Raw genomic sequence first — 15,008 nt, 5'->3', positions numbered from 1 at the left:
GAGGGATGCTTGTAAATCCGTCTGTCTGTCACACACACACACACACACACACACACACACGTATAATCTGTTGATAAAAGAAAATAGGCATAAATGAAGACTAATTACATACTTCCTCAATATCTCTTCTAATGAGATTGGAAGCATCAGTTTAGACATCCTAGTCCTGTATCTACCTGGGATTTTTTTGTTTGTTTAGTTTTACTTTCTTCTCTCACGCTAATAGAAACTTTTTTCCTTTCATTGTAATTTCATTCCTCAAACAAATGATAGTTGTGATAAAAGGAATTGTTTTTGCTTTAAATTTTGCTCTGTTTTGGTGGAATTGTGTTGCCAACTAACTAAGATCTTAATAAAGAACATATAAACATAAAGTTATAGCAAATGAGGGGTGCCTGAGTGGCTCAGTGGGTTAAAGCCTCTTCCTTTGGCTCAGGTCATGATCTTGGGGTCCTGGAATTGAACCCCACATCAGACTCTCTGCTCCATGGGGAGCCTGCTTCCTCCTCTATCTCTGCCTGCCTCTCTGCCTACTTGTGATCGCCATCTGTCAAATAAATAAATAAAATCTTAAAAAAAAAAAAGTTACAGCAAATGATGGCAGTACCTAAAATCACCTGTATCTACATTTACTTCAGCTGAGATATATAACCAGCTGTTGTTTTTTAAAATTTTAAAGCCATATTAATTGTAATTTCTAGCTCTTCACGGGATTGCTGTTCATTTCTGAAAGCCTCTTAAAATAAGGAATAGTATCACTTATGGTTTAGCAATGTTATTTTTTTTAAGCAGAAATCAAATGTCAAAATAAATCCAAATGGGTAAATCCTATCTTAATAGTGAACATATGTTTCTTGTTCCCCACTTGCTAAACCCAGATGTTAATTACTACATTTGTCACTACATTGCTCTTTTCTTTTTTGGAGCCGGCTGAGATTACAGTGCAGGCAGGATAAATGTCACATGTCTACCATCAGTAAAACCAAGATTATTTTTCAGAGTCTAGTGAAGTGTACTGATGACATTTTAGAATCAAAATTGTAAAAGATTCTTTAGAAGTTCACCGTTCTTCACAGTGTCATTCTTCTATGTAACTCCAGTACAAATACAGTGTGTTGAACTACATTAAAGACTGGACATTCTGACAAGCTGCTTTATGAAAAAGGCAATAAAACAGAATTACTATTCAACTGTGATTTAAAACTCTTATGGGAATTCATTTTTAAATTCACATTTTTTACAGCCTTTCACAGTGTTTGAGATAGATTTAGCTTATTGTTTTAACTCACTGAAACTAAATCTTGCAGCCAATTCTAGATGTTGGCTAGCCAGTTAATAAATGGGAATACTTAATGTGTTATTTTAAAGTGAGAAAAAATTGATCTCAGTGTTATATTACTTTTGATCTTTGCAAATACTATAAGTCTCTGTAGTCTTTGAGAGCAAGAATATGTTTATATGATATAGGAAAAACACTGAAGTTTTCAGCAACTTTGAATTGATCAACTTTCTCAAAAATCAATCATTTTAAATTGCAAATGGCTTTTAATAAAATTGATAAACAACATATTAATAAGAATTCTGAATTTAGCAAAATATAAGATGATAGAGACTTTAATTTTAAAATTTTTTAATTGGCTTTCAAATTTGCTCTGTGTAGACTGCATTTGTAACTTTAAAGTACATTAAATATTTTAAAACCATTATTAGATAAACATCTGCTCTAAAAATATATATAGTAACCTCCTAAAGCATTCAATATAGCCTAATCCAGTTACTGGAACCATTAATATATCAAAGACCAGTAACTTTAGAGTCCCTGAACAAGTCCCAAACTTTTATTAATTTATTCACTAAATATATAATGTTCCATATAGGAGGGATGTTCCAGATATTTGACAAGCATTAGGGCATGGGCACTGATGGGTCAAGATAAGTGGCAATCACTAACCCACTATTATGGCCATACAAGCTAATATTGGTTAAGTATTTGCTGTGATGGAGAAAACTATAGGAGGTCAATAGAGAGTGGGGGCAAACAGGAGTTTAAAGATTTTAATTTTTTTTTTATTGTTTATTTGACAGAGAGAGAGATCACAAGTAGGTGGAGAGGCAGGCAGAGAGAGAGAGGAGGAAGCAGGCTCCCTGCTGAGCAGAGAGCTCAGCTCAACGCAGGGCTCAATCCCAAGACCCTGGGATCATGACCCTGGGATCATGACCCTGAGCCCGAAGGCAGAGGCTTGAACCCACTGAGCCACCCAGGTGCCCCCAAACAGGAGTTTAGATCAAAGTATACTAAGTTTGAGTTCCATATGAAATTTCTAATTAGAGATGTCAAGTGGAAAATTGAATGTCTTGAGCTGAGGGAAAAAGAGAGGCTGGAAATAAAAATATTGGAGTTGTCAGCAAATAATTGGTTTTCAAAGCCATGAGATTGGATGAGATTATTTAAGATGAAACATGAATATAAAAGAGAAGAGATCTGAGGGCTAGACCATGCAACATACCAATTTTAAAAGTTGAGAGGATGGGAGAGAATCAACAAAAGAGGCTGAGAAAAAGCAACTTGTTGGAGACCAGAAGTATCTTGTGCCTAGAATTGAAGAGAAAAACCCATTTTAAAGAAGGAAAAATCAGCCATTTCAAATACTACTGATGGGGCAAAATTTGGGAATTGGCCACTGGATTTAGCGAAAGGCATATTATTAGTGAATCTAATAAGAACAGTTTGATGGAAGTGTTAGGAACAAAACCTTGATTAGAACAGGTTCAAAAGAGAATATGAAAAGAGGAATTTGGGATAGAAAGTAGAGAATTATCCTTGAAGAGACTTTGCTCTAAGGATGAACAGGAAAGGGATAGTGTGCAGGGAAATGTAGGTCAGGAATTTTGTTTATTGAACTAAGTCATAGCATGTATGTATGCTGCCAGGAATATCCACCAAAGAAGCAAAAATTGATAATGAAAGAAATGAGAACTTAACCAGAGACCAAAATGTTGACTTTGAGTAGAGAGCAGAGTATGGGATCTAGTGCCCAAATTCATCTCAGATTAAAGCACAGATAGTGCTTTAATTACATCCATGTAATAGAGAAAAGGACAGAAATGAGGTAAGATAACAGGTGTGCTGGTGGAAGCTTATAGAAATTCTTTTCCATTTTTTCTGTCAATAAGGAGACAGCCTTGAGAAGACTGAAAGAGAGGGAAAGTGTGTGGGCATGTTGGGGAGCAAGGATAAGTTATTAAATAGACCTGTAGATGAATAGAGGAATAAATGGACTACTGACACATATAGCTTTCCAGAAAATCTTAAAAACCAACTTGAGGGTAGTGGGCATGAGGTGATAGTAAGACCAACAAAGTGTGGTTGGTTGAATGCTTTTCTCCAGGAACATTCAGCAGGCCTGCTGCAGTTGCAGAGTTGGCAGAGCATAACCCAGGTTGGGTTACTGACAAATATATAATAAAATAAAAGGAGAGAGGGCCAACCAAGTTGAAAGAAATATGCAATGGAATTATTAGTATCAATCATGAGATCCAAATTGTCCAAGAAGGAACATGAGAATATGAAATGAGTAAGGCCAGTGAAAAGGTCTTAGAGTCAACAGATTGTTTGAGTTGTATAACTAGAGGGAATGAGCTGGAAAGGAAGAAGATGGTGATAGTAGACTAAGCAGCTAGAAATCAAGGTTAATGAGAGAGCTTTCTTCACTGATCAAGATCAAGGGAATAGGAGTGAGTGACTGAGTGGGATGCAGAACAAAATCAATGGATGAGAAGAGTTCAAAAATAAAGAAGGTAACCACAGGGGAGGATAATTTATGTGAATATTAAAATAAGTATGAATTAGTATGAATTATGACAAGAACTATTGAAGACAATACAATGTTCCAAGGTGGAAAATGTTCAAGGAGTGAAGATCAGTGACCTAAAGATCAGTAGACAGGTGAAACAGCAAGTGAGGAGGGCAGGATAGTCAGCAGACACAATCTTCAAAGCAGAGTATTTTTATAAAAAAGAACAAAGGGAGGTTAGAAGACCAAGGAGATGCAAAGAGGAGACCTACCTCACAACCAGCACTGGGATTATAAATAGAATGAGAAAGAACACAAATGCCATTTTAGAGATTTAGTGGGAAATCAGAATGGAATGCTCAGAAAATACAATATATTGAGCATATGAGGAATTTTACTGATGATATTCTCCTAAACTGGCTGCTGTTTTTCTCCCTTCCTCCACAATGCTACACTGTCATATTTCTAAAAATATCTAATTGTGATGCTTTTCTGCTTAAAATTCATCAACAGGTCACAGTAGTTTCAAGCTTGTGTAGCGTTACCATTTTCTAGGACTCCTACAGAATTCTCTCTACCCACATCTCCTACCTGTCCCCCATATGCATTCTTCACATCTGTAGGCCATTGGCAATAGTAACATAGGTGGTCCTGGGCTTATTGACTACTCTCTACCACTCTTTGTTTGGGGGCTTTTTTTTTTTTTTTTTTTTTTTTTTTGGTACTAGTTACAATCAGTGAATCACTTATGCTATCTAGTATTCAGTTTTCCCACTTCTGGAATAAGGTAATTAAATCCAGAGTGTTTTTTTTTTTTTTTTTTTTTTAACCTGGGAAATGATTACCTTTTGAAGGATTAAGCGGGAAAGCAACATTCCTCGTAACGTAAGAATCTCCCAAGTGTATTGCAGGACATTTAGGATAAGTGGCCTTGCCCATTAATTGCCAGTTGTATCCTCTGAGACAACCAAAAGTGTGCTCACACATTTTCTAGACACTTCATATTGTAGGGTAGTGAGATAAAATGCAGGCCATCCAGTTAAATTTGAATTTGAGATAAATTTTTTTTAGAATAAGTATGTTGTTTATGTACCATATGTGGGTGTGGTGCATAAACAATGCATTTTGGAACACTGGAAAAAAAATAAAATATTATTTTTAAAGAAAAAAGAAAATAATACAAATATATATAAAATACAGTGAAAGGAAAAAAATAGAATAAGTATGTTATGAATACTGCATGGACATCCTCTCTTTTTATTTGCTATATCTGCCAGCCCTACATATGGGCAATACTGTTAAGTAGGATTACACTTGCAGTGCATGGAAAAATGGCACCTGTAAAGTTGCTCAGTATACAACTTACAGAGCTAAATATAGCCACATTGCTTAGGAGTCACTACAAACCCAGTTGAGAACATTGATCTAAGTTATCAGTAAGAACAATTGTAGCTACTGACATTTCTATAACTCAAACTACCCAGTGGTGCAATGTGCTAAAAAGCAGAAGGAGACATGCCTATAAGTAAAGTCAAGTTAGAGAAAATTTTAAAATCAATTATTTTAAGATCCAGCAGCATTACTTTTCCTATCCTCTTCATCCCTTTCTTTGATTTCTGCCTCCCTTGACGCTGAATCATGTTTCTCCTCAAGAATGAAAACAATCTTGTTACATTAAGGAATTACTATTTAGTATGTCACCCACACCCGGAATTACAAATGAGGATATGACAGTGTAAACACAAGGGAATAATTAGCTGGTGGTGACATTTCAGATACTAATTGGGAAGATATTCTGCCTTCTATTGAAGTTTAATAACCATTGGGTGGTGAGGCCAAAATGTTGCCAGAGAAGAATAATTGACAAGTTGTCAAAAGGCCAAAGAAGGTCAAATTTTCTTCAACAAATTCTGCACAGTCTTAAGTTTCTCTTCAAGCTTTCAAAATAAGAAAACTTGGTTTAGTCAGCATCTTGAATATGGATACATTTCTTGAGGATAGAGTCTTATTAAGCAAGCTCACAAGAGATCAATACATAGAGATCAAAATTGGTAATTAATTAATTTACGATGTATAAAATTGCTACATAGATAAGAATATTTGTATTAGAAAAGCAATGTATTCTATATCTAAAGAGAGATCTCAATTCTGGTTAAGAAATATCTTTTGAGCAAAAATACTATATTAGATATGAGTGAATAAATGACAATCCCTCTTGATACCTTATTGACTAAACTAAAGGAATAGGAAAGAAAACAGGTGACAAACCTTGGGCAAATGGGTGGATAGAAGTGGAAAGGATGGATAATGGAATGTGTAGAAAGATAAGGAGGTGAGAGAGCATAACACACTTGAGGAAATAAATATAATTCAGCCATAGTTAAGCATAAAATAACTGGAGGATAAATGCTGAGAGATGAAGAGGGAAAATGAGCATTATCCCAATCAAGGAAGGTCATACAAGCCTTGTGAAGCAGTTGACCTATTTCTTAAGAGCAATGGGGAGCCACTGCCAGATTTTAAGCCGTTAACTGTTAGATTTTTACTTTGAAAGATCAGTTTGACAATTAAATGGAGAATAGATTGAATCAAAGGGTAACAGGATAAGGCTTAGGGAAACACTCTGCTGTAATTTGGGTGAGAAGTAATAATGCTGGAAGTCAGAAGCATACCTGAAAGGAAGAAAATGGATGGTTGCGATATTTAAGAATTAGAGTCAGTAAGACTTAGCAATAAATATTACGTGTAGAGTAAGGGAGAACAGAGAGTCTAAAAAGATACACCCTATTTTGAGTCTGGACATGAGAAGAAGTAGCAATTTGAGGGCAAAGAAGATGCATTTATTGGTGCACTTTTCAGTTTTAATTGTCTTTCAAATAGTCAAGGAAGCCAACAAACAGGTATTATGAAATAGCAGGCTGAGGCTGAGGAGACAGATCTGGGATTAAGGTTTAGATTTGTACATCATTATAGAAGCCACCAAAAGGGATAACATCACGCAGAAAGAATGCGTCAGTAACTAGAGAAATGGCCTGGAAATGAGGAACACTAGAACTTATATTACAAGCAAAAGAAAAGGAGCCTGAGGAAAAACAGTTCAAAACGATAGAGAGAGAGAGATGGTGGGACAGATAGAGCAAAACTGGGAGAACTTAGTATCATAAAAGCAAATGAAAGAGAGTTTCTCACTAAAAATGGAACAGCTATCTAAAGGCCAAGAAAATCCCCCACTGGATTTGGAGGGGGGAAAAAAAGACATTTGAAAAGTAAAAGTTGTTAAAAATAATGGTAAGAGGGGTGCCTGGGTGGCTCAGTGTGTTAAGCCTCTGCCTTCAGCTCAGGTCATGATCTCAGGGGCCTGGCATGGAGCCCTGCACGGGGCTCTCTGCTCAGCGGGGAGCCTGCTTCGCCCTCTCTCTGCCTGCCTCTCTGCCTACATGTGATCTCTCTCTCTCTCTCTGTCAAATAAATAAATAAAATCTTAAAAAAAAATAATGGTAAGAACATTTTTGGATGACAGTTTGTGGCAGAAAACTGAGTGTTATAAATCATAGAGTAGAAATTGAAGAAGTTGAAGCCGTATGAATGTTGGCAACTCAAGATTTGTCAAAGAGGTGGGAAATAACACAGGGTTTGAAAAGGGCATTTGGGAGAAGGTATTGTTCATGTGTGAGTACACTTTCTGTGGTTTGACTCTTCTGTTTGTTAGTTGTTAATGAAGAGACTACTTTATGTTGATGAGAAAGAAAGGAAGAAGGTAAGTCTACTGAAGTATAGACCGAGATATTCCACAAGGTTCCTGAGAAGGAAGGACTAGAATCCCAGTCATAGATGTAGGGATCACCACTGGGTGCTGTGTTAGTTAGTTCGGGCTTCCTTAACAAAGTACCACACACTAGGTGACTTAAACAACAGAAATACATTGTCTCCCATTTTTGGAATCTCAAAGTCTGAAATCAAGGTGTCCACAAGGTTGGTTCTTTCTGATAATTGTGACAGAAAAAGTCATTCCATGCCTCTCTCCTTGACTTACAAAAGATCATCGTTGGCCTGTGTCTCTTCACATTGTCTTTCCTACTTGAATGTGTCTCAACTTCCCCTTTTTCTAAAGACACCAGTCATATTAGATTGGGATCCATCCCCCCATCACAGGAATAGGAGCAATAAATAAATATAAGATATGAAGAAACATTATACTTTGTCTTATTTTTCAGAGTGATTGTGTGCTTAGTTTTTTCCTCTCTGAGCCTGTGCAACAAACAATTGAAGAATCATCGCTTGTGGACCTAGGCAAGTAATGTTATCAGTATTATTATGTACAATTTTTGAGTTTCTATATAATTGTGCAAAAAATATCACAACAATATTATTTTCAACTTTCAAATTATACTCTCTTTAAAGAATAAGCTTTAAGGGTCTTTTCTAACTATTTCCAAAGATTTTTAACCCCTTAGAAAATGTTCAAGTTAAATTGAACCAATGTATTTTTGTCCAATTATAATAACTACATGATGTCACACTATTAATTCATTTCAGTTAATTGTACTTTGAGGTGGAATTGCATTTCAGAGACAAAGTTCCTGTTTTCCCCCTGCAGGTAGGTCTTCCAGTTTACTCAACAGCTTAGGAAGCAACAAAAATAAATATTAGGCAATAATAATGATTATGAATTATCTCGCAGCTTCACTCTTATCTTTTAAAGGTCAGTAATTACTCTGCCTCCCTCATGAAGTCTTCTTTTTATTATCTGGATCCCAAACTAGCCCAGCACAATTACCCACCCTTTCTCTGTCAAATGTGTGTTAGTTCTAATTAACTTTTCTAGTATTTCTCCTAAGTTGGAAGGGACTCTCTCTGAATGTCCCATCAATTTTAAGCATTCATAATAAAATTCCATTGCCAGTAGTTATCCAATACTGAGACTAGTTTTTATCTCACGCAAGACTTGCAGTCCCGTAATTTGCTAGACCTCACCCCCGTCTCCTTTGCAACTCCAAGTCTATTTTATCCATATCCCCTTCTGATTCTTTGCCTTTAAGATGAGGCCCATCGACTTATCGCCTCTGCTCCTATCTGCCACTGTGGTTTCCTAACTTTAGGTGCATGGTTCTATCCAATCAGATCAAGTTGAATAGTGTAATCGCTTATTAAGTTGTATATTTATGTGTGTGTCTGCCTCCTCTTCTGTTAAACTGAAGTAACTTTAAACTGACGACTCACTTCCCCACTATGCACTGCTCTGCACTCACAAGCTCCAAATTAATATAGGAGGATTGTACCTCTTTCATTCTCCTACGTTTTACTCATTTGGTATCACTCTCTAAGACACTTTGTTTATATAGCCAAACCATAAACATTAATAAGTAAATAAAGTCCTTGTGATTTATAGCATGTGTCTAAAGAAGAACGATATCCACAAAAAATATTTCCTTTTTATTGTCATAGTACACAAATATTTAACAAATGTCTTCTTTCTAAAAATACTTGGGGTATTTTTTTTAAAAGCTGGGGTTATTTTTTACCATTAACATTTATAAATTTGAATTAATCAGATTTAAAAAAAAATAAGGTTACTGATTTCTTGAGTTGTCAGATATTTTAAAAAGTAATAGGTTGACCTCTATTCTGTTATCAAAGTCCTTAAAGAAGTTTGATTCTCTATGTACTGAAAAATTAAAACTGTGGATCACTATCAATTTTTTAGTTTTGTGATAGTATTATTTCTTTGTAAGGTATTTGAAATTCATAAGCACACACAAAATTAGGATTGTTATTGTAAAAAATAAAATGGTTATTTGAATTTTTTCTTCTTCACTTATTACTTACTACAGCATACAATATTCAAGACTTGTTTTGGCAGAATGGTGATGGACAAAAGACTTGATTCTCAATATCTGGTTGCATATGAAATATAGCCTATTGTTTTAAAACAATAGAACACATCTTCTAAACAGAATATGCAAATCACTACAACAAACAAGGATGAGCAGGACATTGGTCCTCCTTGTATTTAAATTATTTTCTTTTCCAAACTTCCAAGTTCTTCATACTTTTTTCATAAACAAGAAAGAACATGATTTATTTTAAGCAATATTATTGTCAGTTAGTTGAAACTTTCTGCTTCTATTGTTAAATGATTAGAGGAAAAAATTATTCAAGTGTGTTAAAATATTGGTTGACATAGGATGACCTTAAGCAAAAATCTCAGACTTTACCATATTTACTGCTTCTACTAACAAATTGAGTAGATTCTGGATAAGTATGTATCTAAGCACATGCCTTGCGAAGATAATATTAGTAATAATCTATAATCCAGGATCTGAGAGATATTAATATTCCTCTGCCTTTACTCACCAACTAAACATGCGTTGGTAGAACAATATAACTTTTTAAACTGCCAATCCAGTCATCACTCCTCTGTACTTCACACTTTCCCTTGGTTTCTCTTTGCTGTTAGGTAGGCCAATGTCATGGGCTTGTGACCAGTACAGTGACACTAAGCACAGTGCTTAGAAAGGTCCTGCATTTGGTTTAATACTCAACTGTCATAATTTCTTAATAATTTTTGTAAAAGGAATCCCATATTTTCATTTTCATATCACCGAGCCTCTGAAATTATGTAGCTACCCCTGCCCTTATGACAAAGACCGAAATCTTCATGATGGCATCCCCCAATTTCCCCTTCCAGCCTTAATAGCAGGCTCTTCCCTATCTTGATTCTTGTGTTTTTCCAGTTCCTCAACTGAGACAAGCACCTCAGCACCTAACAGATGCACCTTTCTCTGCCTAGACCACTTGACCCTATTCTACCTTCATATATATATATATATATATATATATATATATATATATATATATATATTGCATCCTTCAGCTCTCATCTTATTTGTCTTTGCTATATACTCCTAAAATTTTTTTTTCTTTTCAAAATTACTGCAACGATGTTTATGGCTCATGAGTGTCTTTGTAGACTAGAAATCCGTGAAGACATAATCCATGTCCATATTGCTCATCATTGTATCCCCAGGGCTTAACTCGGTGTCTAGATTCTCCATCAATAATTACTGAATAAATTATTGACGATAGAAAGAACAATGGAAGACACATTTATATTCTCTACCATGGTGGCTTGTCATGGTAGCTTGGACAAAAGAGAAGAAATTAAAACCCCAAATCATGCTACTACTCCCACACTTACCACTTCCTGTAGCAATGTCCTGGCACAATGAATTCACTCCCCACCACTAGAGTTCTCTTGAAGTATCATCTAGAAAAAAATCTTCTACAGATAATCACATTAAATATTATAGACTCAACCACACTCAACTAAAGCACTACTCAGAAAGATGCTGGATTTTATTTTGTATATTCTTTAACTCTCTACTGTCATGATCCTCTATAGTCCTTCCAGATTAATATAGGTCCCATGCCAAATAGTACCTCCATTAAAATATAAAATTACTGGGGTGCCTCGGCGGCTCAGTGGGTTAAATCTCTGTCTTCGGGTCGGGTTGTGATCTCGGGGTCTTGGGATCAAGCCCCGCATAAGGCTCTCTGCTCAGCGGGGAGTCTGCTTTCCTCTCTCTCTGCCTGCCTCTCTGCCTACTGGTGATCTCTGTCTGTCAAATAAATAAATAAATAAAAATAAAATCTTTAAAAATATATATATATATACACACACACACACATATATATATATAATTATCCATTCTCCACCAGTACACCACACCAACATGCAAAAGATAGATTTTTGCCAAGGTATAGAAACAATAACATAGGTAATAGAGTAGAAAATGATCGAAGACAACAGTTGTCAAAGTGAAGAGTGTGAATTAGTGAGCATGTTTAGATGCCATTGATAATTACAAATGGTTACAAACAGGAGCTTTTAATCATTACCTCACATCAGTACCTCCAATTGGAGATGCAAATTTAAAAGGGAACTTAAAGCCACAGTCTTCATGGCAGAGTCTCTCTGGTCAATGTTACTGTTACTTGCTCTAGCAGAGCCCAGATCAGTTATCTGTGGGTAGAAGTATGGTACCAGGTTTCCAATGTAAATTTTAATGATACAGAAGGGGAGGGCTAGGACTACTTATAAATACTAATTTTAAGTTGTTTCTGAAAGTAGAAAGCTTTAAAATATCATGCATTTTACTATATTATATTATATTATATTATATCATATAATATGTTTCCAATTAGAAAATTATTTTAGACTTTTACCTGTGGCTGATGTGGGCAGGAAAAGATGAAAAGAAGATGAGAGGAGAGTTTCTCCAAGTATTTCCTTTCTAATAGCTGTGTATCAAAGATAGCACTAAAATCTAACAAGTCAGACAATAAAAAAATCTTAACATATGTAATATTAGTGTTAGAGAAACACTAAGATCATACATTGATAATTGGGTGGTAGATGAAAGAAAAGTGTAAAAGATTATGCACACTAATTTTATCTCTTTCTTTTAGGTAACAAATATTGTCTAAAAAATAAAAGTCTAAGAATACTAAATAAAAGTAACCACCAGAACAAAAGTAAAAGCTTTTCTAAGTATCACAAGTAACAATATGCATACAAATAAAAACAAATTCCTTAGCCAAAAACTTCCTTTAAAAATCATAAAAACAAAAATGTTGCAATTTCTTTAATAACGTAAAACAGGAAGAACAGAGAAAATAGGTGGCATTTAGGCCAGGAGCATTGAATTAAACAAGAATGCAAGTTTCAACTGTAAGTACAATTCTCAATAAAGATATGAGTTATTACACATAAATAATGCTATATATAAATACATATATCAATTATATGAGAGCAACATATATAAAAGAGAAATTATGGAACATTCAAGAAAAAATATACAATAGACTGGTAATAGGATATTCTAATTCACTTCTTTTGATTTATGAAAGACTGAAAAAAGTAAGTAGATACATCAAAAACTAAGTAGTAAAATTAGAGGCAAAATTTATTAATTTATATCAAATTCTTTATCATGAAAATAGAGTATATATTAGACCATAAAGAAAATTTCAATTAATCCTAAAAAGTAGAAATAGTACAGATACATTTTCTAATCATGAGAAAGTAAAGTGAAAAATTAATTTTAAAAATTCAGAAAAGTAAAAGATACTTGTTTGGAGATTAAAAACAAAATAAGCTCTTTTGAACAACTCTTGGACCAAAAGGACTTAAAAAACAAAATTGCAGAATTTCTAAAGAATAGCTATACATCTCAGAAACAATAAGAGAAAGATAATGCTCAATAATTGGAATAAGACCATAAAACAAACCAAAGGAATAAAAAAAGAAGAAAGAAAGAAAGAAAACAAAATGGTTGAAGATTCAAGTAGAGATTAATGAGTTAGAACACAGTAAAAAGAATAAATAAATTTGGAAGCTAAAAGAATACAAAGAAATAGAGAAGCCGGTAGTTTAATTAATTAGAAGTTAAACTAATCAAAAGAATGGAAGTCAAATGCAAATATATAAAATACAAAAGGAGAATCAAGAAGTAACCATAGAAAAAGATGAAACTGAAGAACAGTAAGAGACTAGTTTGCTCAAGCGTACAAGACTAAACTTGTAAATCTATCTGAAATAGTGTTCCAGGAAAACAATTTATTTGCCCCGGAAAAGATCAAGTTTGATAGAAAAGAAAATGCTTCAAAAAGTGATGTTTAGAACAGTACCAAGTTCCGATGATTTCCAGAGGGAGTCTACAAAACCCTTAAAAAGTAGATAATTCCCCTGTTATTTAAACAATTCCAAAGCAGAAAAAAGTAAGGAAATTTTTCCATATTATTTTTATGAAGCACATACAGTATTTATGCCAATAGCTTCAAAGATATAAGAATTAAAAAAGGGATTACAACCTAATCTCACTTCAGAGTATCAGTGGAATATTCTAAGTGAAATACTTGCCAAAATAATCCATCAGTACTCTAAAGAAATTCACGAGGACCAGAAATGCAGGAATGGTTCAATATTGGTAATATACAGTATCGATGTTATTATCTTAAAAGATTTAAGGAATTTAAGAAACAAGGCAGAGGATCATAGGGGAAGAGAGGAAAGAAATGAAACAGGATGAAACCAGAGAGAGAGACAAACCATAACAGACTCTTAATCATATTAAACAAACTGAGGGTTGCTGGATGGGAGAGGGGAGAGGGAAGGGTAACTTGGTGATGAATACTGGGGAGGGTGTGTGTTGTAATGAGCATTAGTTATTATATAAGACTGATGAAGCACAGACCTATAACCCTAAACCAAATAATACATTATATGTTAATTGAATGAATTTAAGTTTAAAAAATTAAAATATAAATAAATAAATTTCAAAGATTTACAGAGAAAATCATATGGTTGTCTCTCTAGATCCTGAAAAGGAACTTGATAAATTTCAATAAACTTTCTTGGTGAAGTATTCAAATAAAAACAAATGGTTAATGTTTTAACATGAGAAAGTGTATCTATCTTGTCTCTCCAAAGCCCACATCAGGCATGACAGGGAAACAGTAGAAAAGTGTTTCCATTGAAATATAAAATAAGACACTATGCCCGTGATCATCACAATAACCAACAGGTGGCTCACTCTTTCACCTCTTTCATGTTTTTGCTCAAAATTTACTTTCATAATGAGAAGTACCGTGATTATCCCATCTACAGTTGCAAACTGACCCTTATTCTTCTAGTTCCCAGCACCTTCATCATGTTCTGGGTTTTTTTCCTTATCATTTATTATATTCATCTTATCATAAATTTCACTTATTTATTGTGTGTTTTGCTTTTTTAAATCTCCCTCACCACTATAGAAGTACAAAGAGAAGAATTTTGTCTAATGTGTTCCAAGGGCCTAGAGCAGTGCCTTGTCCATAAAATGTCAATAAAAATTTGTGAAATGAATGTATGAAATTTAAAAACATTTAAAAACAAATTTTGGCAAAAAGAAGACAAAACAAACAATGTCTACCAGTAATATGATCCTATACCTAGAAAAAAGAAGAATCAACTAAGAATCTATCACAAATGATGAAGACTCATTAAAGGTATCAGGGACCAAATATAGATTTATAGCTATCTATTGCATTTAAGAATATGCAATAGAATATAGATAAAAGAATAAAGATAGAAGTAAAATAGAAGAAAGATCCCATTTGCAGTAACAGTGGGGAAAATATCTAGGAATAAATTGAACAGGAAGTGTGCAAAAT

The 15,008-nt window shown here is 34.3% G+C and overlaps 1 protein-coding gene across 3 annotated transcripts in view; it reads left to right on the top strand.

Moving 5' to 3' along the window:
* PIK3C2G (phosphatidylinositol-4-phosphate 3-kinase catalytic subunit type 2 gamma) overlaps positions 1 to 15,008 on the top strand; it is a 354,883-nt gene that overhangs the window by 305,524 nt on the left and 34,351 nt on the right. For all 3 annotated transcript variants that reach the window (XR_009356772.1, XM_059185937.1, XM_059185939.1), the window contains one exon: positions 8,009 to 8,084. Coding sequence is in view for 2 of the 3 variants with exons in the window: in XM_059185937.1 (XP_059041920.1) it covers positions 8,009 to 8,084 (76 nt within the window). In the remaining variant the exon portion in view is untranslated. The remainder of the gene's footprint in view (positions 1 to 8,008; positions 8,085 to 15,008) is intronic.

Source organism: Mustela lutreola, chromosome 8, assembly GCF_030435805.1.
Source record: "Mustela lutreola isolate mMusLut2 chromosome 8, mMusLut2.pri, whole genome shotgun sequence".
NCBI classification, from domain to species: domain Eukaryota; kingdom Metazoa; phylum Chordata; class Mammalia; order Carnivora; family Mustelidae; genus Mustela; species Mustela lutreola.
This window is presented reverse-complemented; position numbering and strand designations above follow the sequence as displayed.